Source organism: Seriola aureovittata, chromosome 10 (genome assembly GCF_021018895.1).
Source record: "Seriola aureovittata isolate HTS-2021-v1 ecotype China chromosome 10, ASM2101889v1, whole genome shotgun sequence".
In the NCBI taxonomy this organism is placed as follows: domain Eukaryota; kingdom Metazoa; phylum Chordata; class Actinopteri; order Carangiformes; family Carangidae; genus Seriola; species Seriola aureovittata.
In genome coordinates this window covers 26,175,369-26,192,883 of record NC_079373.1, presented here as the reverse complement: position 1 = coordinate 26,192,883, position 17,515 = coordinate 26,175,369, and the positions used below count along the sequence as shown (strand labels likewise).

The 17,515-nt window shown below is 43.0% G+C and overlaps 1 protein-coding gene across 5 annotated transcripts in view; it reads left to right on the top strand.

Annotated features, from left to right (window-relative positions):
- ptprz1a (protein tyrosine phosphatase receptor type Z1a) overlaps positions 1–17,515 on the top strand; it is an 85,753-nt gene that overhangs the window by 18,914 nt on the left and 49,324 nt on the right. For all 5 annotated transcript variants that reach the window (XM_056387058.1, XM_056387057.1, XM_056387059.1 and 2 more), the window contains exons 2-3: positions 9,722–9,784; positions 15,384–15,563. In XM_056387058.1, the coding sequence (XP_056243033.1) occupies positions 9,722–9,784; positions 15,384–15,563 (243 nt within the window). The remainder of the gene's footprint in view (positions 1–9,721; positions 9,785–15,383; positions 15,564–17,515) is intronic.

The following is a 17,515-nucleotide window of genomic DNA, read 5'->3' as shown; positions in this document are numbered from 1 at the left end:
CTGCTGTCGGAGCCTCACGAAGGTCAAACTCAAAGCCAGTTAGGGAGTCTGGGTCTTTGCTGAACTAGAATCCAAATAGTTTTTTTAAACTGTAAAAACATTTTGGTTCAGGAGATAAGAGACACACTGAGGCTTTACTGTTTTACACAGGCAGTAGCTGCACAAACACTGAAGGAGTTTGAGGTTTTTAGCCAAACTGTACAACAGATGTATGAGTTGTAAAACCTGATCATCAGTCCCCGTAATGTAGATCCTGCACTTTATGTTGAGACCAACTAAAAGGCAGCAAAATATTTTCTTGCCTCTTCATCTTTCTGGTCCATAAGGGTTGTTAAAAGAGGTTTAAACGAAAGCTCAACCACATAAAATCACGTCTTCTGCTGAAGTCAGAGGCAGCAGAGATGGTAGTTAACTGCTAACCTGCTAAAACGCTAAAATGCAGAAATGAACTCCTGAACAGCTGCTAGCAAAGACGACAGGGTCAGTAACACGTTATCCATGTTGCTTAGTCGAGGCTGAGAGCCAATCAGAGTTTTCAAACCTAAACGAGTCCAGCAGCATTTCTGAAAGTCTTTATTTTAGGTGCTCTGCAAGCCTTTTAAAACTAAAACTTATTAGTGTGGATGTAGTGGATAAATGTTCTTGGAGAGGATTCTTCCTTTGCCCGTTGACTGACAGGAAGTTTTAGACGAACTCTAAAGGTAATAAATATCAATAATCCACAGTCCAGCTTTGTTTTAGCAGCTCTGACAGAGTCGTGCTCCGTCCATTAGGTCTAGTAAAGATCCCACTATCAGACTTTTCTCTTTACACTGAGAACTGAACGGATGTACAGGTCTGTGTTTACAGAGATTTACACTCCTCCGCTAGAGGACCAGAACAGGGCGGTTGGAGGAAACCAGCCGTGACACATGATAAAATCCTGGAGCGGGACTCGTACAGTAGCTTGACTGGGAGATGTTATGACAGCGGCGGCTTTCTGCTCTGGGGTTCCCCCCCCCCCCCCCCCCCTCAGGTCTGCTGACAGAACCAGCTCGCTGTCAGACCTCTGAGGTGTAACACACTCCAGCTGTTAGGACTCATCCACAGGGTTTATTTCTGCCCTGAGTTCGGTCTGACAGGTAGCGCTTGCCTCCTCACTGGTTTCACATCCAACCTTCTTCACTTTGAGAGGCTTGTTGGTGGAGCCTCTCGGCTTAGAAGTGTTACCAGCTCGACTTAAGTGCGCTAATTGGAACAAAATCATATTAAACTTAACAAAAACAATAAAGTCGTGGGTCTGGGAGAAGTTCTGCGTTCAACCTCTCGGGTTGCGGATTGTTGAGGTCGTCGGATTTTGACGAACTTTCGGAGGCATTAATGTTTTTCAGCAATATCTCAGTAACACCTTGAAGGAACTTCATCAAATTTGGCAGAAACATTCACTTGGACTCAACGATGAACTGATTACATTTTGGTGGTCAAAGGTCAAAGTTCAAGGTCACTGTGACCTCACAAAACACGCTTTCACCCCTTTTGAATGTGATATCTCAAGACCACCTTGAGGGAATTGGTTTAGATTTGGCACAAACATTCACTTGGACTTTAGGATGAACTGATTAGAATTTGGTGGTCAAAGGTCAACTTCACTGTGACATCATAATGTTCTGTATAAACACCTGTGGCCATTATTCAATGGTCTAACTCAGGAAGAGGAGATTGTGACCATATGTCCTGCAACTTTGCTGTTTGGCGGAGGCGGTAATTCTAGTTTCATGGTGTTAAATGTGGCGTGTAATGGTGTCGTTTCACAGTTTGTGTTGGTGCTGACCCGTTTTACAGCCTCCCTCACTCTGACAGAGCTTCAGCAGCATTTGGGACAAACCGGATCTCACGTCTCAGAACCAGCTGTAACTCCGCACTAGTACTGGCTCTAGAACCGGTGCACCACTTTGATCCAGATTGAAATATATCTCAACAGTGACCGGATGGATAGCCATTAGATTTTGTGCAGATGTTCGTTTCCTGTGCAGGATAAATTATAATAAATGTGGTGATCCTCTGACATTTCCTGTATCGCTATCATCAAGTCAAAATTTGTCACTAGAGAAGCCTGAGAGAGGAGATGTCAAACTACACTGAGAGGGTTTGTGGTTCTTAAAACTGCAAATATATCTTCTTATGGATCAACACTTCACGTAAAACACTGGAAAAGTGTAAAATACGGGACCTTTTAATTTCCAATACATACCTGCAAACATGCCCAATCCGTACCATACATTTCACTGTAGAGGAAAAAGGTGACTAAAGTGTAATGGATTATCTGGAGGAAGCTGATTTCCATAGAAATGAGAAATTTAAACCGGCGGCTTCCTGGATGGAAGGAAGGAAATGAACTCACTATATATCTGGAAAATGTGTCGTTAAAGAGCTAAACCACACCCGACCAGATCCACCAGAAAGAAAAGCCCAGCCTGTCCGCAGATTAACCTGCCGTACCCTTCCAATCTTAGCGGTTGGTATTAATCAAACCATCCCCCCATCGTCCTCAGACCCTGGTCCTCCTGGCATCAGGAGCCGGAGGGGCAGGGATTCGGGAGGAAGTTGTGGGGTAGTGGTGGCGAGGGGTGGGGGGTTGTCACACATTCTGGCGTGGGCACCGGTTCTCACCCCCACAGCTCTGTGGACGTCCCGGCTCTCCCAGGGCTCGGCTAATCCTCTTATTCAGCGTCCGGCTGGAGGCAGCGAGTCTCCCACAGACCGGAGCGCCGAGCCGGCCACTCTCCGCTGAATAAACACACTGACACAGTTGTGGTCTTTTTCTCTCCGCACAGACGCTGAGCAAGAGTTCCCCATAGAATCTATTCTACTCATTCACTCTTTTCCAGTAGAACATAAGCATGCACCCCCCCCACCCCTCCTCCACCTCCTTTCTGCCCTCAAGACCTGAATTACACCCCCCTCCCCTTCTCCTCGTCAGTCACCCTCCCATCTTCACTTCCTTCCCTCCGTTCGTCGTAAATCAGCTTTTCTTGCTGCTGATTTCGCTCCTTTAGTAAAACTTTTTCCTCCTCAGTTTCGTCGCTTCAGTAATTATAGACCAGATCATCGACGACAGGAAATGATCCTCTAAAGCAGTGGTTCTCAAAGTTGGGTCCAGGGACCCCTTAGGGGTCCTGGAGGGGCTTCCTCGGGGTCCTCAGCATAATATGATTGCATCTATAAGTAACACAAGGACAGACTGTGTGACTGTTTTGGTTCATGGGGTTCAAATACTTTATTTAAAAGCAAAAATCATATTAAATGTGGGTCCCTGGTCTAATTCGTGTTAGTTTCGGGTCCTAGATGTAAAAAGGTTTGAGAACCACGTCTCTAAAGGGAAACAAAACGACATTATTGTGTAGAAGAAACTTCATTTGATGCCCATGGAGATTCCAAGATTCCCAACATAGAAGCAAAAAGTTTGCTAACAGACAGTTTAATTCATCTAAAAAACTGCTGAGAAATAATTATAATTTATAATAATAAATTATAAGCAACAAAACATCCAACAGCTGTTGATATATTTGAGTTTGATGATCAAACCGATAGTCGTATAGATAACCATATATAATATTAATTAGCGCACAGTAGCTGGTTGGTGTCAGGAGTTCAGAAGGAGAGATCAGGAGCCGGACGACCGAAATCCAACATCTGAACCGTTTAGAGGAAGAATGTCTAATAATAATTTCATACTGTGGCTGTAATGACCTCCGCAGCCTCGGGGACACTTCCTGTCGACACACACACAGACACTGCGACAGAACGAGCAGGTGTGTGTTTTCTCTGTAGTCTGTGTCACAAAAGGTTTCCAAGCCCCGACTCAGTGTGTCAGGTGTCGTCCGGACGCCGGTGCGGTCGGTAACCGAAAACCTGCAGCGTTTGATGTGTGCAGCGCGTCGGACGAGTGCGTCGCGTTTTCCCCTGCAGCTCAGAGAGAGGAACCCACGCGCACGGAGGAGGCGTGTGCTGGCGTTTTGTGTGCAGCTGAGTAGAAGAAGAGTCACCTGAGGCGTTCGCACGTCGCTGCACATCGCTGACTCTTGAAGAAGCCGGAGCCAGAGCGAAAGATGAGCTCAGCTGATAAAAACTGTTTAAAGTTTTCATTGACGGGAGAGGGGGTAAACAACTGTACAGATATTAGAACAACTATGAGGACCTGGCCCACTTAAAGAAGCAAGGACTGAACAAACACACACAGACACACACACACACACACACACACACACACACACACACACACACACACAGGCTGCAGGCAGGTGTTTCATGTCAGAGCTGCTGTTTACACTGTCTAGTTTCCATTTCCACCTTAAAAGCGGCAGAGCTCGCAGCTTCCTGTCTGTCCTGACCCACCTGACTGCTCCGAGGTCACCGAGGGACAAACAGATAATGAACCCCCCCCGTTAGTGTTTGGTTTTAAGGGTGGGTGATGTGTGTCGGTCTCCTGGTTCGCTGTTCTGATCCAGACTGAAATGTCTCGACAACTAGTGGATGGATCTGCATGACAATGTGGTTTAGACGTTCATGATCCACAGAGGATGAATCCTGTAGCGCCACCAGGACGTCCCTTTCTCTTTAACACGATAACTCAGGAACGCCTTGATAGAGTTTCTTCAAATTCAGTGCAAACATCCACTTGGACTCAAGGATGAACTGATAAGAATTTGGTGGTCAAAGGTCAAAGCAGTCTTTTCCAGTAGCAGGTGAGTTATTTTCCTCTGTTGGAGAGACTGATTAACGACTTCCGCCCTGAGGTGATAACGATGCAGAAACATCCTACACGGGAAGTAACAACCTGCTTCTGGTTACTTGAACTTCTCCCCTCTGACCTTTGAGCTAGAGGCCGTGACCCCGCCACAGCCCGAGTGCTTAGAGGTCGGTGATTAAGTGAAAGCAGCGGAGTGAATAACGCCACCAGAGCGAGGCGACTGCAGAGACGCAACCGCGGCCGTAACACAGCTGGAATGCGTTGCAGTAAATCACATTCACACTCTACTTATGGTCATTGCAATGATTCATGGGAAAGTGGCAGGAGGTTTAGTTCTACTTTGGCGCTCTGTCGGTCTTTTATCCCTCAGAAACAGAAGGTGGGAGTCTTTCTCTGCTGGATTTCGATCATGTCTCGACATCTCAACCTCCTTTAGATCCAGGGATTAAACTTTCTACACTTTAACTAAAATGAAATGGATGACTGAACTGGTTCTGTGATGTTCCACCGGACCAGAAGAACAAGAAGAGCTTTGTTCTCTCAGAGGAAAGACTCAATCTGCAGAAGGTTTCACAGGCACATCTAGGAAAAGTTACGTAAGGTAAAACTAGAGTCTGTCCAACCAGAACAAGCAGAACTCCGTGTGTGAAGCAGGTGACAGGTGGGCAGCAAAGGTGATTACCTGATGCAATATATACAGTCTAATATGTTCTTTCAACCGTTGAACTATTCCTACGCACAAGTGCAGCTACGCTCAGCTCTGTCGTAGCTCCAAAATAAAGGGCTGTTCGGCATTAAGATCAAGCAGTGAACATTTTCAAAATAAAGTGTAGACTTCAAATGATATTAGTAGTTTTGTTGTTTTGGCTAAAACACGTCAAATAACCTGAACTATCACTTTATGGTGATAATGGTGCTGGGAGCTGCTTCCTGGTCAGAATCCGCAAACACAGTTCTTTATTTCATCATCATTTTCATTCATTTTCATCATTTTGAGATCTTGACTCACAGCTGCAGCATGGACGGTCACATTGTCTTGTTTCCTGTCTGAAATACAAAAGATTTATGACTCGTGGAAAGTCGCTCCATGTGCTCTGAAGTTCCTCTGCACATTAAAACCCTGCAGGAAGTTTTAAAGCCCGGTCGGATCCAAACTTTCAAAGTGATTGTGATCTCCTTCACTCATAAACTCTTAATCTAAAGCAGCTACTCTGCTCTAAAAGCAGTCAGATTACTGGCAGCCTGCCAGGAAAACACCTGCTTTCCGTGAGAACTATACGTCCTGTGTGAGCGTCTTCGTGCTGAGGGGCTGAACCGCGAGTCGCTGCCCCAGACTGTCAAACATGTAATCCTGGATTAGACCGCTATCATCCAGAGCTCAGAGGGAACTAACACCGCACAGCAGGAGTCCTCATCTCCTAATTTACTGCAGTCTAAGACTGAACAGACCACAACCAGGTGGGGTCGTGAATTTTAATCTGGACAGGCTGTAAACTCGCTGACAGGATGGTTTTCTTGGTGGAGGATCCATGTGCTGCGTCTTCCTGTTGGTTTCCATGATTCTGCACAAAGACTTTGTTGCTTTTGTTGTTGTCGTTACCGTGTTATGATTGTGTTTCTTAGCTTGTTACTTAACTGATAATGACACATCATGACAAAGGACTAAACACTTTAATGATGAAGTCCAGTTGATCTGGGTTGAAGTTAAAACTCTGTGCAGATCAGTCAAGTTCTACCACACCAACCCGGGAAAATGTTCCTCTTCTTCTGTGTTTTATTTTGAAGTGTTGATCCATCAGAAGATATAAAAACCATCTCAGTGTAGTTTTACATCTCCTCTCTCAGGCTTCTCTCTGGAGCTCTAGTAACAACAGGTCGGTGAGCCAATCAGAAGAGAGGAGGCTCTGAACCTCTCTTCTGATTGGCTGACTGTTTTCTGAGTGATTCAATAAAAATATAGGAGACTTCAGGTAAAAACACTCAGAGAAACCAAATCCTGCAAGGTTTGGGTGGTGGGTCCAGGTGGGCGGGGCTTGGTGACTGCTTTGTTGTGACATCACAAAGTTCCAGAAGTCCTGACGGCTGGTTTTAAGGCTCAGTTTCTGAATACAGGCTGTGTGCATTTCTCTGTGGACTGAGGCTTTGATACTTTCACAGTATTAATATAGAAGCTAGAGCTGATCTATAATCACACTACACATGGACACAGACCTTTACACTGGAGGAGCTTTAAAGGAAAGCACTGATGTCACTGGTTAAAGACTGTTTCCAGGTTTTGAAGAGGAGGCTGCCGCTGATTAAGTGAGAATATAATCTCTGCTGTAGGCTTCAGACTAAAGTAGCTGCTGCTCATATAACACACCCCAATCCCTCAAAGTCAAATTTGACACTGAACTTCCTGCAGAAAAAACTCAGAGGACGCCTTTAAGATACAAGGATGTCACGCCGGATGAGATTTAAATTACAGTACGTAATTGTGGCTGTAATTACCACTGGGGTGGGGGTGAAAAATGAGAGGAGACATTTCAATCAAAGCCACAAATGATGAACCTCATTGTGCTGCGAGAGGAAAAGCCAGAGGATCACCACAGTCATTAGGATTCATTTTCAACAATGAATATTTGCTCAAGAGAATCCGTCCAGTAGCTGTTGAGATATTTCAGTCTGCACCAAAGTGCTGCACTGACCAATGTTACAACACCTGGAGCTGTGGCGCTGCATTAACTGGACGTTTCTCTCCAGAGACAGAATTACGACTGATACACATGTACTGACTGTTGTTACAGCCGCTCCTTAAAGCTCCTAAAGTTTGTCCTTTATTGTGATTGGTTGGCTGAGAAATCAAAGCCTTTTAAAAATGATGATCTGATGCCTGGTGCAGTTTGTTGTAGGACGGGACCTTTAAACTTTTAAGGTTTAAGGGTAGAAACTTTTAATTATGTTTCAATTCCATCAATGAATTCCCAACACATCACCATCATGTCACTTTATTTCCTCCTCGTGTCACGTGACCTCTGGCTCTCCGTCCCGCAGCCGGGCCCTCGGCGCTCTGTGATGGTAATGAGGTGTTGTTCTCTAACGGCTCCACTTCATTAACGTGACGGATGCCCGGACAGCCGCTCGGGTTAATGATGTCACCTCCCGACAGGATCTCATTATATACATGAGTGAGAGCCGGAGAGGTCCGAGCCGCTCGGCGAGGGTCCGGAGGAAGTTAGGAGGCATCGATCAGGAACATGGCGAGATTGCTTTTCACAGCCAACACATCCAAATACAATCAGAAAGGTGGAGCAGAGGAAAAACTGCACCTCCTGCCAAGGTGCAAACAAGCAACACTTCCAGTTTAGAGAACAACTTTATCATCAGACCAACGTGTTTCAGGATCATAAAACACATTAGAAATAATATTTAATTAAGACGAGTAAGAAGGAAAAACAGGATGTGATTTTTCTCATGTGTCGTCCTTTAGAAACACAACAGTTCAGTGTAATGTGTCTGCGTTGTCGAGACTGTCCTGTAACAAACGAGCCCATAGTTCGTCTGTGCAGCTGCTTATTATGACATCATGGTTACGTTTTGTTGCTAGGCGACATCTGGTAGTCGTGGTAATTACGACGGGAGCGAAGGGAAAAGTGTTGGTGACGTGGTTTAAAGAGAGACAACTTCCACGTCAGGAGGAAGTGGTGGTGGATGGATGAATATGACACAGGAGAGCCGCTCGTTCGATTCCCTCGTGAAAAAACAGCAGTTTATGTCGTAACCATGACGACGCAGATCGTCTAATGTTGAAGGAGCACTCGCTTTAACCCAAATCACAATCTTCTCCTAAACCTAACCAAGCCACGACCGTTATTGTAGTAACCATGGAGACGAAGGGAGGTGCGCCGCTCTCGAGGATTTAGAGCAGCGAGGAAGAATTGATTTCCTGGGAGAACTGCAGTTTTATTCAGATGTAAAAATATAAGGTTTATTAATAAATGAATGGGTTTCAAATGGGTGCATAGACTTACTTACTCGTACTTAACTTACGCTACCTGATACAGTGTCTGAACAAATCTATTTATAGCAGGTGGAAACTTAAATCAGTTTGATATGTTGATCTCTACAGTCGAATACAGTCCATTACAAAACTTCTTTAAATCCTTTGTTCCTGAAGGAAAGTTGTTGTTGTCGTATTGGATATTAAAACATGTCTGTGAAGACTCTCCGTCCTCCTGCTCACAGGAAGTACAGAAAAGCTTTTCACCTGATATTGAAAGCGTCTTCGTGGTCAAACGTGACTCCTCCTTGAAGACAACCTGAGATTTGACAAACCTACAGGTGCTTTATAGAATATTTCCAGCAGCTAAATAAAAACCTCAACCTGACAAACGAGGTCAGTTTAACATCTGGAAATGACTCGCTGACCCCTCAGCAGCTTCATGTCGTGCTGATGGAGTCTGACGGAGCCCGTGGCTGTTTTCAGGAGGTTGGTGTTGGTTTAGTTTGGCAGCTGTTCAGCGAAACCTCAGCGGAGACTGTGTGAGCGAGTCGAATAAAGTCAAACCATAAAAACCCATTAAAGTCCAACCCTCTAATGAAACTGTCAGCTCGGGAATTTAAAGGGACATTTGTGTCACAACTTTGATTCTGTAAAAACTTTTTACAATCTTAAAGCGCCCGGAGCTACAACCTGCGAGGTTCGTCTGAAGTCAGACATCTTTAATGAAATACATATTTTATCACAACCACAAAAATCTAAAAGCCCCTCTCTCACTTTAATCTGGCACATTTTATATTTTTACATATTTCAAACAAGTTCCTGTTGCACAAAACCAAAACTCTTCTCATGTTAGACTCATGGGTTTTAAAGGAGTATTATTATATTATGTTGTAGCAAGGAAATGAAGACAGTTTAAATATCAACACAACATCCAGTATAACACTAATCTGTTATAATCTGCCCATGTAAACGTGTTTAAATGACCGTGTCTCTCCCTCTGTCTCTTACAGCTGAAGGATATGCTTACAGGAACCAGCGCAAGTTCTCAGAAGAAATCGACTGGTCGTACGCAGGTGAGTGAAGTTCATCAGGTGCTTAAACTGGAATAATAAACCGTCAGTCATGAGTCAGCAGGTTAGGTGGTTTTGCTGTTGAGTGATTGGCTGACTGTTTTCTGAGTGATCCAATAAAAATAAAGCAGATTTCAAGTAAAAACACTCACAGAAACCAAATCCTGCAAGGTTTGGATGGTGGGTCCAGGTGGGCGGGGCTTGGTGACTGCTTTGTTGTGACATCACAAAGTTCCAGAAGTCCTGACGGCTGGTTTTAAGGCTCAGTTTCTGAATACAGGCTGTGTGCATTTCTCTGTGGACTGAGGCTTTGATACTTTCACAGTATTAATATAGAAGCTAGAGCTGATCTATAATCACACTACACATGGACACAGACAGATTGTGTCGTTGTGTGTTGGGGACTATTTCCAGCAGCGGATTAATTCATGTGTGCTCATGGCGATGAGGGAACGAGTCACTCAGTGAAACAGTGACACTCACTGATGTGTTTTTAATCTTTTTTGGAAACAATGGAGCTCAGCGGTGCAGAAGAGTCAGATGCATCAGAGAGAGGATAGAGAGGAGAAGTGCACTGTTGTTTTCTGTCTTTTCATGGCCTTTGTTGATGAGAAGAAAACTATGAAATATCACCAGACTTATTCCTTAAAAGGCCAGTGCAGTTGTAAAAGTTAAAACTGATCAGATGAGCTTCATAATAAAAGTATTACATCAGCCTCACAGGTGATTGACAAGACAGGTCGGGGAGGGAAACATCACACTGAGAGTCATCCACACGACAGGGGGCTTATGGGAAGTCACACACATATATATATATATATATATATATATATATATATATATATATATATATATATACAGTACAGTCACACAGTGTTGTTACACAGACTTAATGTCAGAGTCAGAAAACTGCTCCTGTCTCAGATATTCACACAACTCGTATCTGTTGGCCTCCATGTTGCTGACCAGTAGAATAACTGATGTTGCCTCTTGTTAGTGTGTGTGTGTGTGTGTGTGTGTGTGTGTGTGTGTGTGTGTGTGTGTGTGTGTGTGTGTGTGTGTGTGTGTGTGTCCTGCAGTGTGACATGCTGGCTGTAGCTCCACTGATGCTTGACTTTAATGTTTCTGCTTTGATGTGAATCAGTACATGCTGAACTCAGAGCTGCAGAAACTACACTGCTGTGTGTGTGTGTGTGTGTGTGTGTGCTGCACTTCAAAAGAATTAACTAATTGATTTTGAATGACAGTGAAGTAATCTATGAAGCTTTTGAGTATTTATGTGTCAGATGAAAATATGGAGATTAACTTTTTAAATGAGATTTGAATAAATATCTAAATATTAGATGTTTGTGTCCTGATCTAGTATTTTGATCCGAGTCTTTAATATTGATTATCTGCTGATACTGAGTCTGATCCAGACTTTGGCAGGTGTTTGTGTGTCAGATTTTGTCACTGTGATGACGTCACAAGCTGCCACACCCAGTCATGAAGCTTTACAGGTGTGCAGCCGCGATGAGAGCGAAGGCCAGGTGTGAGGACGGAGGTGGAGCGACCCATGAGCACCAGCTGCTCCCTGCTTTTTCATCTGTTTGTCGTTGTCTTGAAGTTGTTTAGCTCGTCTCTGTTGTTGTTTCGTGCCTCTCTGTTGTCATGTCATTGACTCTGGGGCCCCTCGACCACACGGGCCCCTGGTCCAGAGCCTGGTGGTGACACAGCCATGATCAGGGGGTCGTTTCTTTTCTGTTTGGTTCATATAGTGGCTGCAATGAACAGACTTTTTATTCATTTCTAGCAAATCCTGTTGTGTTGTGAAGCTTGCAGTGACTTGCTTTGCTTTATCTTGTTTTATATATATATATATATATATATTTTAATGTTTTTTCTTCTTTCTGTGTTTATTGTTATGCACCAAACACCAAAGTAAATTCTTCATATGTGAAAACTCACTTGGCAATAAACATGATTCTGATTCTGGAACGAAGCAGATGAACCAACATGAGTCGGAAACTCTGGGCTTCACTACAGATAAAGACTTGTACTTTGAAAGCTGCTGCTGCCACTGCTGCCACTGCTGCCGCCGCCGCCGCCGCCGCCGCCGCCGCCGCCGCCGCCGCCGCTGCCTAAGTGCCTTTGAGCATTGGACTGAAGCCCTGATTCCTCCAGTAGCAGCACTGTGTTAACTCAGACTCAGACGATGAATCATATGAATCCAATTTTATCCACTTTTACCTTCATTTTAGGATAGGGACACACACACACACACACACACACACACACAGTTTATTTGATCTGTGATCAGAAGCAGCTTCTGGCTCGGCTCAGTGAACAGCAGAGATTTAATAAAACAGATCTTTGGTGATTTTCAGTATCACAGGACGAGTTGTTGAGGCTGGTGGCGGCGATCTGATGTTTTCACTGCTTGTCTGTTGGAAAGATCAAACAAACACATGGACAGTTCACATGAGCGGAGTCCAGATTTTAAACCGTAAAATAAAACTGTTTGATTAGGTGAAAAAAACACAGAGTTCATGTCGATGAACTACTAATAAAAAAACACATTTCACATCGTGTTTTGCTTCTCACACATTCAAGAAAGTCTGAAGTAAAATTCATTGCAGCTCGTTTGATAGTTGTTGAGATATTTCACTCAAAACCCCAAAATGTCGACTTCAGTTTGTCACTGGAGGAAAAAGCAGGAGGTTCAGAGCTGACAAACATCTGGGGCTCTAGTTAGTGTAGTGTCGAGTTCTGTATAAACCGATGTTGGAAACATGTTTTAAGTCTGAGAATAACAAGAGTATAACTATAATGTAGCTCCTTTGAAGTGCTGCAGCATCATGGCACAGAATAACTTATACTGTTTGTGTTATACACCGACACTAATTCTGACTCTGCAGCTGCTGGAGCCAGAGTCCGATATAAATGTAAATATTTACAGTTTCGAGAGAGAAATTTACGTTTATGATCCTTTTAATGGCAAGAAAGTCGCTGAAACTGAGCGAAGCTTCATGTTAAATAAAGTTTTAAGACAAGTCGTTCCATATATAGAAGAAGCATGTGTGTGTGTATTGATCGTTCCAGCATTTAACGCACACATGTGACTCCAGGCCGAGTCTGAACCTGATGCTGGTGCTACTGATGTTTTATTTTATTATTATCATTTATTGAATATTGATTCATCTATTCAATTATTTTCTTCATTTATCTTTTATCATTCGGTCTCTAAGACGTCAACAGGTGTGAGTTCAAATCAGTTTAATTGACTAATAGTTTCAGGTTTAGTGTCTTTAGTTGTGTGTGTATGTGTGTGTGTGTGTGTGTGTGTGTGTGTGTGTGTGTGTGTGTGTGTGTGTGTGTGTGTGTGTGTGTTCTCCATTGACATGCTAATATCCGTCCTGACCCAGAAGCCTGTCTGACCTGGTTGGTCTTTTTGTCCTGTGGAGGAAGAAAACTCTCAACAGCCAATCAGAGCGAGGGGGGGGGGGGGGTGTCACATGACCACTGATGTAGGCTTCCTGCTCACAAACACATTTATGTTGTTATTGCATATAACAATAAACATTGTAGGAAGAAAGAATATAAAGAAAGAAGTCGGGGAAATATAAATAGAAAAACTTTCAATAAAATATTTACAATTAAAATACAACAAAATAATACAAATATGTACAATGTGCAAAATGAATGGGGTGATGTGAAATAATTCACAGTATGAAATACATGATGTTCAATAAAATCAAATGACCTTTTACATTAACGACTTACAGTTACATTCAGCTCTTATTGTTTACGTCAAGAGTCAGTGGCTCCAAACAACCTGTAATTTAGAAATCCTCCTCGTTACTGAACTGTGAGTGGAAACAGGTTTTAATAATGACTGTAATGATGAGGCGCCCTGTGGTGCAGCTCGCTGTGACCTTCTGACGAACACACAGCTAAATATCATCCAAGACTGTGTGTGTGTTTGTGTGTCCGTTTTCACAAACTCACGTTGAGAGCGGTTGCCATGAAAACAGGGGGAGGAGCTCAGACATCCGGAGCGAGCTCGGCGTAGAGTCGCTGCTCCTTCGCGCCGAAAAAGGAGCCAGTTGAGGTGGTTCGGGCGTCTGATTAGGACGCTTCCTGGATGGCTTCCTTTGTAATTTTAAATAAAATCGATAGATGTTAAAAGTGTTTTCAAATGCTTGATGACCCCATGAGAAACAGTTAATCATTTATTTTTATCCATCACCTTTTTATCCAGCAGCACACGGTGGTATTTGACTGAACTGTCTCGACTAACTTCAAAAAGAGTCCCTCAAACTAAACTGCACATGTCATTTCTGAGATTTCTGCTCTGATGATGGTTTAGTTTTGTGGTTAGGGAGAAAAACAACGTGGTTAGCTGCAGGTGAAGAGCATGGATTCTGTTCAAAGTGGTATTTTTACAGTTGTTAAGGTTTGAAAAACATACGCGTCCCTTCTATCAGGTGATCAATGAAGACATCTTGTCTTATCTAGTGGGAGTTTTGTGTGTTTGAAACAGGAAGCACTAGGGAGCTGCAGGAGCGTGGTTTTGGTTCTCAGAACTGACGTGGACAGGAAGACAGTCTTGTATTCATGTGGCATTGTAGATGAACACCACATAAACATGACACCAGTATTTCATCACCAGACACTTGTTTGACTTTAACTGTCAGAATTAAAACTCCAAATCATGTAGTTGTCAAACAACGTCAGCGCGCAAGAAGCTGCTGTTAAGCAGAGACACAGTGAGTCCAGCAGACTTCAGTCTCAGAGACGTGGAGCGGAGAGAGTAACTCTGAGCAGATGTGAACAGATCCTCCGACACACTGCAGCCACAGCAGCAGGAAACACCGACTGTTTTAGATTTCACCTCACATGTTGCTCGGATTATTTTTCCAATAAAAGCGAAACACAAAAGCCGGAAGGCTGTAGATCAGTTTGAAACGAACGTGACGACACACTCCCGGATGAACGAATGAATGAATGAGCGTCGATTTGTATTCCTGCCTGTAACACTTTCCGTACTGTATTCGTGTCATCCATCATGTCATGAAACCTGAAGCTGAACTCTGCGGTTGTTGGAGAACGCTGCAGGCTGCGTTGCACAAAAACAAAAAACTGCTTCAACATTGAAAAATCTTGAACTTTGACCTCAGAGGAGAAAACGTGAGCCGATATTAGCGTTAAAGCCAGAGTGCAGCAAAACAGCTGTAGGTTATTAGCTTGTTAGCTTAGCTCTCCCACACCAGCACATCTGCAACAGTCACTTTATAATAATTATGTCATAATTAAAGGTGGTGTTGCATTAGAATACATTATATTGAGACGTGTTTCTGTGTGTTTGTCTCCTTATTTATATTTATTAGATTCATGTTTACATTTATTAAATATAATAACTATGATCCTTGATACTGACGCGACATGTAATTGAACATCATCATATAAGTGTCGTGAGACTGTAGCTGTGTTCATCCTTCTGAGGACGCATCCTTCTGAGGACGCGGCCTTACGAAGGTGTGGCCTGTCGTAGCTGCCGTAGAGCGCGAAGGCCGTTCCGAATTTAGAATTGAAACACTTCCTGTTTCTGTTTGCTTTTCAGGAACATTAAACCAAAACAACTGGGCCAAGAAGTTTCCATCTTGCAGCAACGCCAAGCAGTCTCCCATCAACATCGAGGAGAACCTGGCCCAGGTGAAGCTGCAGTACCAGAAGCTGCAGTTTGACGGCTGGGAGAGTCTGACGACCGACGGGACGACCATCAAGAACGACGGCAAGACCGGTGAGAATGATCACCTGTTGATATCACAGCTTTTTAAAAGTCATTTATATATTTGTAGCCATGCTAGCAGCATGACTGAGGATCCTAGTATTTTTGTTTTGTTTTTTTGTGAAACATCTCGACAACTATTGGATGGATTGTCATGAAATCTTGGTTCGGACATCAATGTCGACCTCAGGATAAATTGTACTCACTTCGATGATCTAGCTAAAATTTCAATTTGCAGAACTAATGACATGACAGACTCAGCTCTGCTTGTGTTTATCGTTAATCATGCTAATATGCTAACATGCTAAACGAAGACGGTGAACATTGTAAGTATTACACATTCTTAGCATCACCATGGTAACATGTTAGCATACTGCTGTTAGCAGTTAGCTCGCAGTGCTGCTAGCATGGCTGCAGATTCTCACACCTGTTTAAAGTCCAGTCCAAATGTGGTTGTGTTTCATGTTGTGCAGAAGATTTTCTTGAATTTTAACATAAAAGTTTAAAGATGAAATTTCACAATAACATGATGAATTGTGCCTTTTGTATGAAAGATGAAATGAAAGTTATCAGCTGTGTTTTTGTCACTAGTTACACTACACAAATGTAATATGTACACATATTGAATTTGCATATGTGAAATATATGTACACATAAAATAAAAACACATAGACATAGAAATATATATGTTTATGTATCCTTATATTGTAGACATATATAAATATATATCCATCCCAAAGCTTGTTAATATGTGTTGATATTATTACACAGTAGGATCCAAAGGTCTGAGTCTGAAATTAATAAAAAGAAAAATAGTAAGAAAAACATATAAACATATAGAATTTTTATATGTATATTGTTTTAATAAACCTGCGTATATAAATATATATGTATTGTTAACAAATACAGTGGCAACATGTCGTATATGATAGAAATTCATCACATAGATATTTTTTGATTATATGTCCATATATCCAGAGTAGGTATATATGTGATAATAATATATCTCCTGTTATTGTCTTGTTATAGGGACACATATGACATGTATTACATTTCTGTTTGGGTAGTAATGTTAAGTGAGAAACATCAGTCCCACCCTCCATCAATCAATCGATGACATCTCTTCCCGCCTCGCCGTCTGTCCTGATGATGTTTTGACCCAGATAGATCCTGAGCGATACGGCCTTTTCTCATACAGCGGTGTCCCATTGTAAAGGATACAGTTACCTGTCTCTCATTTGACAAGATTGAGAGTCTTTTATATATTTCCTCTCCCTAAGTGGTGTGAAACACAATAACCAACAGTGTGCATTCAAGGCGATTGTTAAGTGAAATTGTAGACAAGAGGGATCCCGGCTCGCCTTTCAAAAAGCTCCAAACAGACGAGTCCAGCGCTTCTTAGCAACGGGACTCTAAGCGAAATAAGAAGCACTCTGTTGTAGTTGTTGTTCAGCCGCCAGCTGCACCAAAGGCTTTTATTAATGGAGATGTTTGGTGGACAATCTGAGCACGGTTCAGGCCGACAGTACTTAAACCTGTTTTCATGAGCGCACAAATGGGCCCAGCGTAGGTTCAAGGCGCAGACTGCCATCCATACACAGTCTTCACAAAGCTCCTCCGAGGAGCATTCTCAGCTACAAGTGGAAGATTTCAGTTTTAGAAAGAAAAAAATAAGAGGTGATGGATGCAGCGTATGGATCATTTCATGCTTTTGATGCGGCGCAAACAAACTTTTCAGCGCGAGTGAATCAGCGACAAGTTGAGTCAATATTTGCCCTCCCTCGGGGGGGAAATTAGATTTTCGACGGGGGTTAAGAGAAAACATAATAGGACAACAAGACGCGCACAGACCACAGATGACAAAGAGGACATGGAGGAGGCCAACCACACACAGATCAAAGTGTAACGAGAGAATAAAAACCTACCTGAAGCAAACACAGTCCTTAGAGTGTGCAGAGCTCGAG